Source organism: Podarcis gaigeae, assembly GCF_964106915.1.
Source record: "Podarcis gaigeae genome assembly, chromosome: 2".
NCBI lineage: Eukaryota > Metazoa > Chordata > Lepidosauria > Squamata > Lacertidae > Podarcis > Podarcis gaigeae.
In genome coordinates, this window is record NC_139679.1 from 16,861,967 (window position 1) to 16,880,441 (window position 18,475).

The 18,475-nt window shown below is 46.3% G+C and overlaps 1 protein-coding gene across 7 annotated transcripts in view; it reads right to left on the reverse strand.

Annotated features, from left to right (window-relative positions):
* ZNF385A (zinc finger protein 385A) overlaps nucleotides 1-18,475 on the reverse strand; it is a 190,292-nt gene that overhangs the window by 150,156 nt on the left and 21,661 nt on the right. For 3 of the 7 annotated variants that reach the window (XM_083728989.1, XM_083728985.1, XM_083728977.1), the window contains exon 1: nucleotides 299-455. The exons of 2 other annotated variants lie outside the window; for them this stretch is intronic. In XM_083728989.1, coding sequence (XP_083585115.1) covers nucleotides 299-335 — 37 coding nt within the window. In that variant the 5' untranslated portion in view covers nucleotides 336-455. Of the gene's footprint in view, nucleotides 1-298; nucleotides 456-18,475 lie in introns of those variants that run through there. 2 more of the 7 variants (XM_083728983.1, XM_083728978.1) reach the window with 2 other exon arrangements.

Here is an 18,475-nt window from a genome sequence, read left to right on the forward strand (position 1 = left end):
GAAACACATACACAAGTGGTTCAGTCCTTAAGAGGCGTGTGGACAAACAGCCATTCCATGATGGTTACTAGAAAGTACCCACCTCCTTAAAGCCCCACAATTATCTTGCCTATGCCTGCTGAAGTCCTGTAACACAGCACCAATCAAGTATGAAGCTTGCTTTTTATAGCAAAGGAAGGTGAGAGAAGCCTTTCGCTAACACAGAACTCTACTTCATGTGGGAGGTTAGAAGCAACTGGCTCAGCGCCTCCGACTTTCCTAAACAGGAGTTGGATCTAACACGAAAATCTCAACTCACCTATGTCGTAGGAGAGCTGCATTAGCTCCTTCCACATCTTCTCCCCTGTCTCGTGAGGAGGTGCTGGCTTGGGATGGGCTTGGGCAGAAGTGGGAAAGGGCTCCAGCGTGGGACAGGCTCGGGGGAAAGGTGTGGAAACCGCTCTGACGTGGAGCAGCAGGCTTGGGCAAGAATATGGTGGGGGTGTGGGGGCAGGGCGTGGAGCAGCTCTCTCTCAAAGGCTGCGGCTAAACAAACAGGGCTCTGTGTAGGGGTATCACAGTGATGGTTTTCTATCTTTACTTTCCAAAAAAGGAGGTGCAAGGTAGCAAACAAATAGGCTATGATTTTTTTTTTTAAAAAAGCAGCCTAAACCATGATGAAACACCATTGGTAACTGACTCTGATTGACTGATAAAATCCTTCTGAAACAATCAAGCAATCGCCATCCTTCTAAAATGACATGCGGCAGGGCAGGGATATTATTATTATTATTATTATTATTATTATTATTATTATTATTATTATTATTATTATGTTTGTTTATACCATGCCCATCTGGCTGGGTTTCCCCAGCCACTCTGGGCAGCTTCCAACAAAAGATTAAAAATACATGGCCTGTGGTCCTCCAGATATTGTTGGACTCCAGGTCCCATCAGCCTCAGCCTCTTTAGCCAGTGGGCAGGGATGATCGGATTTAGAGTCCAGCAGCATCAGGAAGGTTCCCAGCTCTTGCAGGTAGGACTTCTTAGGAAGAGAATTCCACAGCTGGGGTGCCACAGCAAAAAAGGCCATGTGATATAATAGATTTCATTTCGCAGGCAGAAAGCACTCTGAGTAAGGCCTTCATGAAAGTCTTTATTTGCTTATGTGGGTTCGCATGGAAGAAGACACTTCCTTAGGTATGCAGCTAGTGTAAACTTTCACAGCAAATAAGCAGCACCTTGCCTCATGAGCAGAAGCAAACAGAAAGCCAGTGAAACGAATGCAACACCATTCTTACCTGCTTTCAGCAATTTACACAAGTTAACTAGAGGGCCACAACATCCTGCATTAGCTCTGCTTTCTTAACAGTAATCAAGGGCAGCTCCACATCAAGTGCACTGCAGTAGTCAATCCCCTATTTTACCAAAGCGTAGTCCTAGTCCTCCAGGAAGGGGTGCAGTTGGTGTATCCATGTAGTTGATAAAAGCTTTCTTCACATCCACTTTCACTTGTGCTTCAGAATTTGACTTAGGAACACTTACTCATACTTTCCTTGTAAATTAAGTATTCAGCTCCCACCCCAGCAGCTGAATGCTCAGCAAAGCCATGCAAACATATCCCAAAGTTCCTCTACTTGGAGTCAAAATAATCCTTCCTGATGGGAAGAGGTGGAGACTATCCTGCTCTTGTAAGGTTCACATACACACAAAAAACGTCTGATTATTATAAAGGATTATAAAGGAGTGTCTCCACCCCCATCGTTCTACCCGGACACTGAGGTCCAGCGCCAAGGGCCTTCTGGCGGTTCCCTCACTACAAGAAGCGAAGTTACAGGGAACCAGGCAAAGGGCCTTCTCGGTGGTGGCACTCGCCCTGTGGAACGCCCTCTCACCAGATGTCAAAGAGAAAAATAACTACCAAACATTTAGAAGACATCTGAAGGCAGCCCTGTTTAGGGAAGCTTTTAATGTTTAATAGGTTATTATATTTTAGTGTTCTGTTGGAAGCCGCCCAGAGTGGCTGGGGAAACCCAGCCAGATGGGCGGGGTATAAATAAATTATTGTTGTTGTTGTTGTTGTTGTTGTTGTTGTTGTTGTTACTCCAACTGCACTCTCTTCCATCAGGTAGGATTCCCACCAGATTGTGCCACTAACAGCTATTTGACAGGATGCCAGTGATGCAGTGATGAGAAAAACGTTTAATTTGTTGATTTCTGCCCAGGAAATAAAGCTGGAAATCTGAGTGCTAATAGTGCATTAAGACCAGGTTTTTAAAAAAATATTAAAAATTAAAAATCACTAACAGCAGCACACCCTGTATGCGTTGGGGGGGGGCGGGTTGTCATTAAGACAGCAATATGTTCAGAGGGGAAATTTAACCAATTTCTTCCCTGTCACGACCCTGACAAAAGTCAGCCCTGCATTTCTCTTGGCCTCAAAAGAAGAAAAATCTGTTGACATCAGTGGAGGCTCCACCACCCCACCCCTGGGCTAATAGTTTGTGGAAGGGGGAGGGGGAGCTGAGATCACCTGTGAGCACAGACACTTATTTCACAAGTGCTCTAAAACATGTGCTTTTACTATGTGGGAGACTATTCTCTGCCCGCCCCATTTTATCATGTGAGTACCGAGGCAAAAAGTTGCCATGTGGTTATTCATCTGCCTCCAATGTGGTTCTGTGAATCAGCCCACTATGAGAACAGAAGAATAAGAACACAAGAAAAGGTATAAACGGCTTATTGTGCATTTGATTGGCATAACCTCTTGTTTGAAGAACGCAGCCTAAGAAGTTTGCCGGCTCAGTGTGGAGTCCCAGCAAAGATTTTGATCATTTGAGGCATTTTCTTTTCGGCAATTTCTCGGTTTGCTGTTGTTGTTGTTTTCAAATCGACAGCCAAACGCGTCCGTCATCTCAATAAGCTGAGTAGCTGAGTGCCATTCAAAACTACCAGCTTGTATGTCAACTTGTGCACAAAGACAGGTGCAGACATGCTTACAAAAGCCACACTTAATTGCAACACTCACAGCCGCCTCCTGAGATAAGTGCAGACTTAATACCCATGTTATCTCTCCCCACCCCCCACACCCTTCTGCAAATGTAGCTAGCTATACATAATAATTCTTAAAGCCAAGGAGCAAAAGTCAGCCCATGTACTGCATAATGACACTGTTTCCCCTTTGGTACATGACAGATCCACTGTTATAGCACCTGGGGAAGATCTGAATAATCAGGAACGCCACACGCTTAAGAACACGAGGAGTGCTTTGCTAGTTCAGAGCAATGGCTCCATCCACCCAACTCCCTATCCACTGGCCCAGCCTGGCTGAAACTACAGTCTACCAACACCCAGGCACCCCCAGCTAAGAATCCTTGCATTAGATACTTGCAAGCAGCATGTGGTGAGGACGAGTGTTTATCCCCGGCAATGTACATGGACTCTGAAGCTCCTGTTCCAATCCTAGCTACTCACAGCTTTCCCATTCCCCATAAATTTGCCCAATCTGTGCTGAATCTGCCTAACAGCAGAACTCCATCTTCGACAGCTCTATCTCAGCATTCCACTGTAATCAGGAGAGGATATGAAGGTGTTTGACAGGTTCTAGAAACATTGATGGATAGGGGCCATTAAAACAGGGTGTTTCCTGCGAGTGGAAATTAGGTCTACGACTTGCTCTGGAAGGGATTGCACTCCTCCAGAAGCAAGAAGTTCATAATCTGGGAGTATTCCAACTTGTCACTGGAGTCCCAGGTGGCTTTGTGGCTAGAAGTTATTAAATAACAACAACAACAACAACAACAACCATTATTATTATCATCAACAACAACAACATTATTTGTATCCTGCCCATCTGACCGGGTTGCTTAGGTTGTTCCCTAGCTACAAATACTCCTAGAATGGGATAGCCTGGCTTCAGTTGTCCATGCCCTAGTCCTTCTTGGGCTACCGTAATGTGTGGGCTACTGTAATGTGGGGCTGCCCTTGAAGACAGTCCAGAGGCTGCCACCAGTGCAGAATGAGACTACAGTCATAACTTGGATTTCAAACTCCCAAACAAATCGGCTCCCAAATGATCGAAACCCGGAAGTGAGTGTTCTGGTTTTTTAATGTTCTTTTGGAAGCCAAACATCTGACGGGGCTTCCGTGGCTTCTGATTGGCTCCAGGAGCTTTCTGCAGCCAATCAGAAGCCGTACTTTGGTTTCCGAACGTTTTGGAAGTTGAACAGATTCCGTTTGACTTCCAAGGTACGACTGTACTAGGTTGGTAAGTGGAGCAGCCTGATGAGATCATATGTCACAGGCTGCCAGTGAACTACTGGGCCCAATTAAAGATGTTAGTAGTAGCATATAAAGCCCTAATTGGCTTGGGACACAAGTACCCAAAAGACCACTTTCCCCAGTATCAACCATCTCAGACCCTAAGTTTGGCAAGTGAAGCTTTTTTGGTGGTGGTGCCCAGCTGGTGTTGACCCGTGACAGGGACTTGTTGGTGGTAGCTCCCTGCTTGTGGAATTCCTTCCCTAATGGTATGTTTTTGTCTTCAACATTATTAACTTTTCAGAGGAATCTGAAACTATTTCTGTTTACTCAGGCGTTTGGTGGCTGAAGAACTCCAATCCTGGCAACCCTGAGATCACTGCATGAAATAATCTTAACTATTTTCAGAATGTTTTAAACTGTTTATAGATGTTCTTAACTGTTTTAGAACTGTTTTTAAAAAATTGTGGATGTGTTTGGTGCCTTGGGTTCCTTTGGGAGGAAGGGCAGGACAGAAAGTCAATAAAAACATATACACGTGTGTGTCTTCCCCCAAAGACACAGCGCTACAATTCCCAGCACCCTTAACAAACAACCATTCCCATAATTCCTTGTGGGAAGCCATGTGCTTTAAATGTATGGTATGCATGCAGCCAGCTACGTATGCAACAAAATCTAGATAGTTGCTCTTCGGGTAAGGTAACAGCATCTTCAGAAAAGGGAATCGGAATTGGGAAGTGGTGTAGGGAGATGGTGTCCACTGCTTCTCAATCCCAAATTCTCCCCGCCTCCCCATATCCCAGACTAGTGGTCTTCCAAATGCATAACCTAAGCACATTCCTTCTGGCACATACATATACAGTGGTACCTCGGGTTACATACGCTTCAGGTTACATACGCTTCAGGTTACACATTCCACTAACCAAGAAATAGTGCCTCAGGTTAAGAACTTTGCTTCAGGATAAGAACAGAAATCGGGCTCTGGCGGCGCGGCGGCAGCAGGAGGCTCCATTAGCTAAAGTGGTGCTTCAGGTTAAGAACAGTTTCAGGTTAAGAACGGACCTCTGGAACGAATTAAGTACTTAACCCGAGGTTCAACTGTACGTACATAGGGCTGCCTCTGAAGACAGTTCGGAATCTTCACCTGGTGCAGAGTTCGGTAGCCAGGTTGCTCACCAGTGCAAGACAGTTTGAACATGTTACACCGATCCTGGTCCAACTGCACTGGGCCCAATTCAAAGTGCTGGATTTGACCTATAAAGCTTTAAACAGCTCAGGATCACAATACCTCCAGGACCACCTCTCCCCATATGAACCAATCTGGACCCTGTGATCTGAGGCCCTACTTTGTGTGCCTCCTCCACAAGAGGTTCAGAGCGTGGCAACACAAGGACAGGCCTTTTTTTGTGGTGGCTCCCCGTTTGTGGAATGCTCTCCCCGAGGAAGCCCACCTGGCACCTTCATTACATAACTTTAGGCATTTCTCGATTAACATTCTATGGCCTTTTAAATGTGTTTGTGAGAGGAGTTATTGGTCTGCCTTTGTTTTCTTATGTATTTTGTCTTCTCGTTTTGTATTTTTATGCTGTGAAACACCCTGTGATTTTGGGATGAAGAGCAGTATACAAATTTAATAAATAATAATAATAACTGCATAGAATGTAGCTAGGAGCTCAGGCAGTTCTAGAAAATAGATTTGTAAGTGCTTCTCAGTTATCTCAGGACTCGTGGGTCAAAATCAGTTCTGGACGCCCGAGTCTCCTCTTTTGGCTGCCTCCATTGCCTCCTTTAAGACTCTCCATAATGTCTAATTCTTCAGCAAAGACAGTCCCGCATCTCCATGCAGTCGAACTGCATGCAAGCTTACTTGAGAGTAAGCCACACTGAGAAATATATCCTGCCTCGTGTGTTAAGATTCTGCATTGAGACCCTGCTGTGATACGAACCAAAAAGTGGCTATACTTCGAAATTTGCAGTCTGAATTTTGCACTGCGGTCCTCCAGCCAAGTCAGGTGTAACAACATACATATGCTAGTATAAAGTGTACTTGTAAGTGGATGCATTAGTGAAAACGGCATACGAACATGCATTATATCAGGGGAAACTGCTTTGCAAATACATGCATACAACACTCTATACAAGAAGATTGTGGACGGGGATTGAGAAACAGAAACTGACAAGCATCCCACATGACCCAGAAGCTGTCTGCGGACAAACACAGGCTCCCTTGGCCAATAAAGCGAGATGAGCGCCGCAACCCCAGGATTGTCCACGACTCGACTTAACGGTCAGGGGTTCCTTTAAGGTAAAGGTAAAGGTACCCCTGCCCGTAGTGTCAGACTCTGGGGTTGCGCGCCCATCTCACTTAAGAGGCCGGGGGCCAGCGCTGTCCGGAGACACTTCCGGGTCACGTGGCCAGCGTGACAAGCTGCATCTGGCGAGCCAGCGCAGTACAGGGAAACGCCGTTTACCTTCCCGCTAGTAAGCGGTCCTTATTTATCTACTTGCACCCGGGGGTGCTTTCGAACTGCTAGGTTGGCAGGCGCTGGGACCGAGCAACGGGAGCACACCCCGCCACGGGGATTTGAACCGCCGACCTGACGATCGGCAAGTCCTAGGCGCTGAGGTTTTACCCACAGCACCACCCGCGTCCCTCAGGGGTCCCTTTACCTTTGAGGAAAAGTGGGACATTCCGGGATCAAATCAGAAACTGGAATGAGCTCTGTAAATCCAGAACTGTCCCTGGAAAACAGGGACACTTGGAGGGTCTGGAAGTCCAGAACAAGAGTGGCATGTAGGTGCATCTCCTCCTCCATCACTTGTGTGAATATGAGTACTGCATCCTGCTGGCCTGCTGAGTCCTAGCAGTCAGTGCCTCCTTTTGCTAACCAAGATGAGGGCCCTTTCCATCAGCTCTTCACGGCTCCGTCAGCAGATGCTTCAAGGCAGCAGCCTCTGCATAAGTGAGTCAATAAACCTCCCATGACTCAGCATGACTAGATCTCTTGCTCTGGTAAAAGAGAGTGTAGGAATCCATCACACCTCTCTAGAACACCCACACTTAAAAACAAATTGGTCTCAGTGCAGGGGAGAGAGGGAGGTGTGTGCTATGAGCCAGTGGCAAGGCTTGCAGCAGTTTCAAGGTACTTTGAACACCTATGAATCCAGCCAGGCCACATTGGCACCTGGCAGAGAGGAAAGCCAGGAAATTTGACAAAAAGGTGCAGGTGGTGATAACGTACTCTTTGTTGGTTTGTTGGCAAGTTTTCAGGCTACACAGCACTCTTGTTTCAATGAAAGAATTCTGTGCAGCTTCAAAACTAGCTTCACCAGCATTATCAAAATACAAACGGAGGCCTCTGAACAAAAATGCAGTGATCAGAAGAACGCCGCTTACACCGCCTCCAGCTGACAGCCCAGATATAAAGGGGCAGGAAAGGGAGCATCAGGACTTGCCAGCAGATCATATGTGGGAACCTCAAATCAGAAGTTTTTGCTCTCCACTTCCCATTCCATATTCAGCCTATAAACATGACTGATTCTGCTGATTCCGGCAAATGATGAATGCAAGGCTAATCGCACAATGAGCCGAGGGAGCAAGTTTACTCAGCGCATCGTGCACAGAATAGGAAGCAGGGCACATGGCAAAGCAAGCAGGCAGACACAACTTCGCTACAGGGCAAAGCTGATCCGTAGCTCAACGGAGACAGAGAGCTGCATACATTTCCACATAGGAGAGAGTAAGGCACAGTAAGCGGAGAGGTGCGTTCGTCCCTCCCCAGCCTTTGTCTCCCACTCCATTGTTTACCCTATTATCTGATTTAGACTGTAAGCTCCTTGGGAACTGAGACTAGTCTGCCTATGAAACTCTAAGAGGTGTCATGTGTGATGACATTGTAGAAGTAATACAATGAATGAAAGGGAAAGAGTAGACCTCACCAAAGCACCATCATCAGTTCTGAGAAATACAGTTCAAGAAAGATCTACTAGGAGATGGGTGCCATGGCCTTATAACCATGGCTTTAATTTGTGTCTATGCCATGAAAAGCTTCCCTTGCTTTTTATTTTTTTAAGATATTTATTAGAGTTTTCAATTTTAATACAATAAAAGTCAAAAAGAAAAAAGAAAGATAACAAAAATACAAGAAAAACATAAAAATAATTAAAAACATACAAATTTTCCATAACTTATTTTTCTTTAACTAATTTCCCAGACTTCCTCATACCTCCCTTTTTTGTATTCAAATTCAAATTGTTAGTTCAGCAAATCCTTATCAATAAGCTTTAACCTACTTCTAAACCATTTTTCCATATTCTCTTAAACATTACAGCTGGAAACCACTTAATTTCTATCCGAATTCGTTTTAACATTCATTGATTTTGCAATATTTCTGTAAATAGTCTTTGAATTTCTTCCAATCTTCTTCCGCCGATTCTTCTCCCTGGTCTCGGATTCTGCCAGTCATTTCTGCCAGTCCCATATAGTCCAGAAAAGCTTCCCTTGCTTAATTTCTTTGTATGTCGTGCATCCGGTAAAAGCTGCATGGGAGCAGGGCAGATAGAAAAAAATTAGCAGTCCTTGCTTTTCTTCATCAAGCCTTTGGGGATCTCTGGTTCTCTGACTAAAACAAGCCCCAGCTTGTTGGTCAAGACGCAAACTGAAGGACCTCAAGGCTCCCCATACCACTTTTTTGTGGGGCTCGGAAGTGATCCAATCACACAGCAGAACTTTAAGTCTGCACTTTTAAAGTGCATTGAGGTCCTCAGAGGCCCTAGGACAACAAATCTATTTAAAAAATAATAATACAGTACCAGGCTTTTTGCAGTATGGAAAGTGACAGGTAGATGCATTGAAAAGTGTGGAATGAACAAATGGTTAGCGGGAAGATGTGCTAACACCCTGAAAGCAAATCGGGATGACTGTCCATTGTCATATTTCCTCCCTGCAAACAAACCAGGACAAATGCAGAATAAAGACCAGAGGCAGTCTAACTTCTGCATAAGCTTTGTGCAAGCAAATCAGGTTGTACATGCAACAAGCAGGGCATCTGGAGGGGTCCCTCTGTCTAATGATGGAGCTGCTGTCTCATCTGTCTTGGCTTCCATACAATCCCCATAGAACTATGCACGCAAATATGCCTCATTCCACCTCTCTTTCCCCCTCTGTTCATAGAACCATTTCTTTAGTCTTTTAGTTGTGTCCGACTCTTCATGACCCCCTGGACCAGAGCACGCCAGGCACCCCTGTCCTCCACTGCCTCCCGCAGTTTGATCAAACTCATGCTGGTAGCTTCAAGAACGCCATCCAGCCATCTCCTCCTCTGTCGTCCCCTTCTCCTTGTGCCCTCCATCTTTCACAACATCAGGGTCTTTTCCAGGGAGTCTTCTCTTCTCATGAGGTGGCCAAAGTATTGGAGTCTCAGCTTCAGGATCTGTCCTTCCAGTGAGCACTCAGGGCTGATTTCCTTCAGAATGGATGTGTTTAATCTTCTTGCAGTCCATGGGACTCTCAGGAGTCTACTCCAGCATCATAGAACCATAGAATTGTAGAATTGGAAGGGACCCAAAGGGTCATCTACCTCAACCCCTTGCAATGCAGGAATTTCAGCTAAAGAATCTCAGACAAAGACACACACACACGCACACACGCACCCTGCACTTCAGGGCAATAGCATTTCCAGGCTTACAGAACCTGAGTAAAAGCAAGAATAAAACTGGAGGATAAACAATCAAATAATAAGTAACAGAAGCATCTGTTATCACAATTCTAGCAGAGGTGGGGTAGTGTTAAGAATTAGCAGAAGCATACATGCAGCTAACCATTTTTTCAATGCTCAGAACAACCCTGTGCGGTAGGCTAAACAGAGAGGGGCTTGCTTGCTCAAGGCCATCCTGCGAGCAGGACATGAATTTAGGTCTCTCTGGTCCAGGTCCCAACACTCTGATATGCTTAGGATGCACTGCTCAAAACCTCTAAGGTCAGAGTTGTGGACAATAGAGCCCCATAAGTAAAGCCTAGTTGGTGGGCATATTTTTGTCCCACAAGCTACACTTTTTCTTCTACAGGTACCTCCCCGCAAACTCACCCCTGAACTGTGCTTATTCCAGCAAGTTTGATGCCGTTGAGCCACTGAAACTGACCACACTACTCACATGTTCATTTCTCATGCAAGCTAAGGCCACAGGACCAAACCTGCAAATTCTGCCGCCCTGCAGCTGGAAACTCCGTAACTGTTTTAAAGAAGGGGTTGGATGTCCCCTGTCACACAGGCACCAAATCTGAACGCCATTCAACCCAGTTTTGCTCCTGCCCTCTTCCACAGCATTGACCTCTTGACCCAAGCATTTTTAGATCTGCTCCTGTTTTTTTGTTTGTCCCCTCCCACTGTACACTGAGGCAGCTAGAATCTGAGTAGGCCTCAGGTACAAGATGGTGGAATCTGCTCATTTCCCTCCCTGAGGGCAGGGAAGGGGGACTTATGGCCCTTCAGAAGTCATTAGACTCCAGCTCCAGCTCCATTGGGCCCTGTCAGGGACTACGGCCAGGTAGTCAAAACAACATGCAGTGGTACCTCGGGTTAAGAACTTAATTCGTTCTGGAGGTCCGTTCTTAACCTGAAACTGTTCTTAACCTGAAGCACCACTTTAGCTAATGGGGCCTCCCGCTGCCGCCGCGCCGCAATTTCTGTTCTCATCCTGAAGCAAAGTTCTTAACCTGAAGCATGATTTCTGGGTTAGCGGAGTCTGTAACCTGAAGCGTCTGTAACCCAAGGTACCACTGTACAGTATAATCCTAGAACCGTAGAGCCGAAAGGGACCTTGAGGATAATCTACTCCAACTCCAGTGCAGGAATATGCAGCGATCCCATAGAGGGCTCAAACTTGCAACCTTGGTGTTATCAGCACCATGCTCTAACCAACTGAGCTAGTCAGTCCAGTCTAGAGAGACACAGCTTTCTTATCCCTATTCTGGGAAAAGAGATTTACCTGCACCTCCCTGCTGAAACTGCTGACAGTGTTTGCAGCCTCCTTCCCCTGTGCTGAAATAATCTGACATCCCAGAAGAGCTGCTCCTCCTACCCTGCCAGACCCAACAGCCCTGTTACCCAAGTCTACTTTTCCTACAGACCATGTGCCATCAGCCAATGTTGCCATTCATATTTCACACCCTTTTTTCCTCCTGTGGCTGCAAACTGCTGATAGAGATCTCTAATCTCTTAATCTCAGAGTCATGGGGTTTCAGCCCCACATTGGGCAAAAGATTCCTGCATCGCAGGGGGTTGGACAAGAAGACTCCCACGGTCCTTTCAACTCTACAATTCCATGATTCTATGACCCTGGAGCTGCAGTGCAGAAGGAGGCATTTAAATGGAAGGGGGAAGGTGTGCAGGAGTCCCATGGAGTCTGGCAAGGCAGACTGCTGTGGGCCACATTGAGTACAGCAAAATAAAAAGGTAAAGGGACCCCTGACCATTAGGTCCAGTCGTGGCCGACTCTGGGGTTCGGCGCTCATCTCGCTTTACTGGCCAAGGGAGCCGGCGTACAGCTTCCGGGTCATGTGGCCAGCATGACCAAGCCGCTTCTGGCAAACCAGAGCAGCACACGGAAACACCGTTTACCTTCCCGCCGGAGCAGTACCTATTTATCTACTTGCACTTTGTGCTTTCGAACTGCTAGGTTGGCAGCAAAATACCTGGTAAGTAAATGGCAGACGAGTCCCTCGCTTCAAACATCTGATTCAGGTATGCATGCAAAACATTGTAGATGCTCCTGTCATATTGAGGACTGAATGTGAGGATGTGGCAAATGTGCATTTCTCGAGATATTTGTCATGCAGGTAGGTGGAGGTGGCTACAGCTATGCTCCCGCGCATGTGTGTATGAACAGTAACACTGGATCAAAGTGAATATTCACCTAACTGGGCATTTTCTTCCCACAATAGCAACTGGCAAGATGCTTCAAGATATGCAAGGCAGGAAGGCAACAGTCCTTCCCTGTTGATTGTCCTCAGCACTTGATACTCATAGGTGTAACAGAATATTAGAGTTGGAAAAGATCTTAAAAGATTATCCAGTCTAACTCCCAGCTCAATACAGAAATCATGCAACTACAGTGCCCCTAAGAAATGAGCATGCAGCCTATGCTCAGATGCCTCCCCAGTGAAGAAGAGCCCATTTGTTCTGCTGTCGAAAAAGCTCATCCCACTGGGAAATGTCTCCTTGTGTTTTACTAAAAGCTGTTCCCCTGTGATTTTTCACTGGTTCTACTCTTGCCCTGTGGAGCAACAAAGAACAAGTCTGCTCCATCTTCTGCATGACAGCCTTTCAGATATTTGAAGGCAGCTTCATGTCTCCCCTTAATCTCTGGCAGCCTAGGGTGCCTCTGATCGCATGGAGCCACTTTAGCGTGTAGCTAATATGACAAGTGTGTTTGCCACAACATATTGCGTGATGCCACCCTGTCACACTGAGTGGCATCACAACAAGCATAATCTTCTAATCCCCACAACCTTTGTGCATCCAGATCACACACAATATTACAATGGGTGATAATCCAATTGCAGTTGCTCCCAGTCAAAGTACCCATTTAGCATTCATTCTGATTTGCTTGCGGGGAAGTTATACAATGTAGGCAGCTGTTATCCCACAGTTTCCCCATCACTTCCCTTACTGCAAAAAGTCTGGTGGTTTTGCAGCTCCTATCATTCCTTGGCCACCTTGCTGATGTTTGAAGAGAGTTGAGGTTCCACAACATCTGCAATGCCAAAGGCTCCCCACGCCTGCCTTATCAAATTATCCAATGGATCAGGAAAATCCAAATTTAGCAGGAGGGAAGTGTGGGCTGTGGTGTGAACACCACACTCAAAAAGAGAGCCATGAGCAACTTTAAATCCACACTAAACTCCATTGTGGAATGAGGCCCAAGTGACTGGAGAAGTGAGGATCACATTTTTCCAGCAACAGACTACCATGCAGAAGAGCTCTCTAGGGTCCTCCTGTCCCCTCCCTTAACAACAACTGAGTGACAACTGCGAACCAGTTCCACCTTGTGAGTAATTTGGGAACATTTGATGGTGAAGAACTGTGGAAGCTAAGCAAGTGTGGAACGGATTGGTGCTTTGAGTAGGAAGACTCCTGAAGCAAGTTGGATTGATCCATCCATCCATCCATCCATCCATCTGTCTGTCTGTCTGTCCCTCCACCCATCTATTCTAATCTATCCAGTGCTGTTTTTCTAGTAAAAGAGTTGCTGGAACTCACCATGAACACCTCCTTCGTTCTCCTAGAATGGCGATGGCGCCCACCTGAGAGGTGCCAGAACTGATTTCTGGCTGAAAAAAAGTCCTTAATTTATCTACACACATTGAGGAATAGCCCTTGGAACAGTTGGTTCCCATACTTTGCCACAGCAAGGCGCTCTCTGCTGGGGCGGAGTCGTTTCTTCAAGCATGACAAAGGCAAAACAAAGGCATGCAAGTTGGCTGCTGATGCTCACTTCTGTCACGGGTCCAAAAAAGGCAGGCAGATCAAAGGGAAAAGGAAGGAGCCAGACCACATGGGTCTGAGGCGTCTGGTAAGACATTCTAAGGAAGTGAAAAGCTCAGGGAATGCGGGTGTGGTGCTCCCAATCAACTGGGGAGCAACCAAATACACACACAAACACACAATCCTGGTAACCCACTGGCTGGATTGATTCAAGCCAGGAATGCCTGGGGAAGGAGGAGAATGAGACAGGGATCATTTCGTCTAATGTATAGCTTTTGAAGTTTCCCAATATGGCTTGTTTACCTCTTTCATTTTTTAATGAGAAAGTTTTCCAATGAAAAGGTTAAAAGGAGGGGGGATGCATTGAATGGAAGATGGCAGGACAGAGGTTTGCCACTGAAGGTAAACTGACCTCAGCATAGCATGGTTTATTATAAGCAACATCATGGAAGCACTGAGTGGACAATCAGGCATCATTGTGCAGAAGAGAGAGGATGAGATGGACTCTCAAGCAGTCTGGCATAGATCCTAAGCGACATGGCTAGTGCTTATGCCTCTATTGGGTGGCTCTTTGGGCATCCCTGGGAAAGGTCATTCCTTTTATTATTTCATCCACATGATCACTCTTTCTGCATTCCTGAGTTGGCATGGAAAAGGTGTGGGATAACCGGTTTGCATGCCCACTGTACTCCTCTCCAGCACAACGGATGCACCGCTTAGGGCTCCTACCATGTGGACAGTATGGGTAATATTCAGCCAAGCTTTGCACAGAGTAGACTCATTCAGATGAATTAACATGACAAAGTTAGCTCCATGGATTTCAGTAGACCTACCAAGAATAAAACTTAGCTGAATACCACCCAATATGTACATTTCCCACCCTGCTGTGACCCACTATTGCACCATACGTACAAATTTAGTTTCAGACATCAAAATACATAATCTGAGCTCCCCAGTTGTTTGATTTTAAGTTTCTAGTCCACAAGTTTGCAGACAGCAATTTGAAAACACAGGTGAGTAGGTGTCATCTTGTGGATTCTCAGAAACCAGAGGGAGAAATGGGAAGAACTGCGGATCGTTTTCTGCTTAGCACTTTGCCCATGGCTAGCAGAAGAATTACTCATTACATACATTGCCTTTTGAGGTATAATTTATTTCTATCAGTAAATTCTGCCCAATGGGGAGCATATGTAAAATATTCAATGTGTGTAACATCCTGAAGTTGGCTTAAAGTTCAGGTTTTAGGTGTGGCTGGGTGCAGAATTATTACATTGTCTTGGCTCAATATAAACACAGCTTGCTGCTTCCATAAAAGGTAAAGGGACCCCTGACCATTAGGTCCAGTCGTGGCCAACTCTGGGGTTGCGGCACTCATCTCGCTTTATTAGCCGAGGGAGCCGGTGTACAGCTTCTGCGTCATGTGGCCAGCACGACTAAGCCGCTTCTGGCAAACCAGAGCAGCGCATGGAAACGCCGTTTACCTTCCCGCCGGAGTGGTACCTATTTATCTGCTTGCACTTTGATGTGCTTTCGAACTGCTAGGTTGGCAGGAGCAGGGACCGAGCAACGGGCGCTCACTCCGTCACGGGGATTCGAACCGCCGACCTTCTGATCGGCAAGATCTAGGCTCTGTGGTTTAACCCACAGCGCCACCCACGTCCCATGAACCCCCTGCTTCCATGAACCCCTATAAAAAATAATAATCCAGTGCTCTTTCACCATAACTGGGGCCCACAGGTTGCTAGGACTCATGAAGGTGATGTTGGATGCTCCTGAGCCTCCACCTCTATTTCTGCTCAAGCCCTTGACTTTTAAATATCTTACACCAAGATGCTTCTCTATTTTCCCTGTTCCCGATGTAGCTTGTGACTTTGAGGAGTCCTCCGAGCCTCACGTCCCATTGGCAGCGGGAGGTTGGGTTACAGTCGCCTGGGTGGGGATTCAGTTTCTGACTCCTAGGCATGAGAAGGGAAACGCTTCCCAAGATGAAAGACACCAATTGCCTTTCTCCCCCCCCCCCAAAAAAAAGCCTTGGCATGGTTTCTGCCATCTCTCTTCTGGGGTTGATCTCTATGTGTCTCCCATCTGAGCAGACCCCTCAGTCTGGATGCTGAGATTCCATAGAAGGGAAGAGGTCCTCTCTAGGTATCACTCCCTCTTGGGTATTTTGGGGCTGTTCACTCTTATCAGTAGGGATGGCACAGAATTCAGTTCACATTTAAACAAACCAAACGTCCCCAAACATTACGCAAACTAAAACCCAGCTTTCAAAATTTGCACTTTTCTGAATTTTGCAATGTAGTTCTCCAGCCAAGTAAGGTTTATGAAAACGCTTCATATTTTTATTTATTTATTTATATTTATACCCCGCCCTCCCCAGCCAAGACCGGGCTCAGGGAGGCTAACAACCAATAATAAAAACAAGTTGATTAAAATACAATTTAAAAAACAAGATTAAAATACAACTTTAAAACATTAGGATGCAGCCTCTTCACAGGAGGAGAAAGGAAAAAGAAAGAGGGGGAGGGAATCAAACTGATTCTAAGCCAAAGGCCAGGCGGAACAACTCTGTCTTAGAGGCCCAGCAGAAAGAAATCAGATCCCGCAGAGCCCTGGTCTCAGGAGACAGAGTGTTCCACCAGGCCGGAGCCAATGTTGAGAAGGCCCTGGCTCTGGTTGAGGCTAATCTAAGTTCCTTAGGGCCCAGGACCTCTAGGGTGTTGCTATTTACGGACCTTAAGGTCCTCCGTGGGGCATACCAGGAGTGTATTTGGGTAAAGTGTGCATGGACGTATTAGTGAAATAACATAGGAAAATGCATTACATCAGGGGAAATTGCATACAAAAATATGTATAACAGGATAAGTTTGCACTAAAATGCTGGTGAATTTTCACGAGAGCTTTATTTTTAAAAAAGAAAGAAATAATGAACTGTTGGTGAAACAGAGAATCCAAAACATGACAGATTTGCCCATCCCTAGGTTAGCACCATGCGACAGGAAAGAGAACATTGGGGTCCACTCAGGGCCAGGCTGCCTTTGGACCAAAGAATTAACTGGCTGGTGTGACAGTCCTTTATGGGATGCCATATGCCAAATTAGTCCTAATCGAAGGAAGGATGCCCCCCTCCCCACAACACACTAAGACATCAGCTGTCCCAGAAAGAAAGCAATGGAGAAAACATAGGCAATAAAGTGCACTGAGAAGCATAGCCTTGATGCCATAGGAAATTTGGAGGCATGGTCAAGGCACACTCTGGGGCTGCCCTTGAAGACAATCTAGAACTTCTGCCTAGCAGCACCCTATCTCCTGATGAGAGAAGACAAGGGTGAACATGCAACAGCAATTCTCCTGCATTTGCACCAGCTTCTTCCAGACACAATTCAAGGTTTTTGGCTAGTGTTACCTGTATGGCGCTGTGGGTTAAACCACAGAGCCTACGACTTGCCGATCAGAAGGTGGGCGGTTCAAATCCCCACGACGGGGTGAGCTCCCGTTGCTCAGTCCCTGCTCCTGCCAACATAGCACGTCAAGGTGCAAGTAGATAAATAGGTACCACTCCGGCAGGAAGATAAACGGCATTTCCGTGCGCTGCTCTGTTTCACCAGAAGCGGTTTAGTCGTGCTTGCCACATGACCCGGAAGCTGCACGCCGGCTCCCTCGACCGATAAAGCGAAATGAGCGCCGCAACCCCAGAGTCGGCCACGACTGGACCCAATGGTCAGGGGTCCCTTTATCTTTACCTATAGCGCAGCCTATGATCTTTGGGGATGGACAGCTCCGCCTATACGAACACTCTTGCACACCCCCTTCTAGTTTCCTTAGGGGGGTATGAGGGGGCTAAGCCTTCCGCCCCATTCTCTCTGGATGCTAGATCAAGGGGGATTTGCTTCCCTGCCCTCTGGATTTCTCTTTCAGCAGGACCTGCCTCAGCCTGCCCTTTCTGCAACTTCAGAAGGCAGGTGGGGGTAGGGGGAGCTTCCTCTCGGAGCAAGCTTTTGGGCTGTGAGCCGGCTTGCATCTAAGCTCTCTCCTCTGAAAAAAGGTTTTCGTTTGGTTTAATGGGTTATTTTATTGTATTGGCTTATGTATTTTAGCACGCATTGCCTTGGGTGATATAAGGAGCTGATAAACGCAAACACACTCCCTAAAACAAAATCCTTTAAAAAAAATAAAAAATCATAGTAACTGCTGAGCAAAACGGTTGGAACAGGCACAAAAAAGAAAAGAAAAGAAGCGAGGAGTCCAGTGCTTTGCTATGTCTGGATGATATATAGTCCCCAAGCCAGAAAAGATTTGGTCTCTGATTTGCTCTGCTGCAGAAAGTGTGGGTATGTTTTGCCTGGGGGAAGAGAGATTAGCCCCGCTCAGATATCTGAAGGACTGTCACATAGAAAATGGGGCAAATTTGTTTTCTGTTGCTTCAGTGGGTTCGATGGGTTTGAATTACAAGAAAGGGGATTTTGACAAAAGATTAGGGAAAACTTCCTGAAGGTATGAGCAGTTCAGTATCGGAAAGTTGCAGGCTCTCCTTTGCTGCATGTTTTCAGCAGAAGCTGGACAGCTGTCTAGCAGGGATGCTGTAGCAGAAGATTTCCAGCAACACTGGGGGGACTGGACTAGGTCATCTGCAATAACCTTACCAGCTCCAATATGGTGTTCTGTGTGATGCATAAAGACAGAAATCAGGTTTTATACTGATGAAAATGGCTCCCCTTGGCAGGCAGGGCAATCTGATGTGGAGCTGAGGG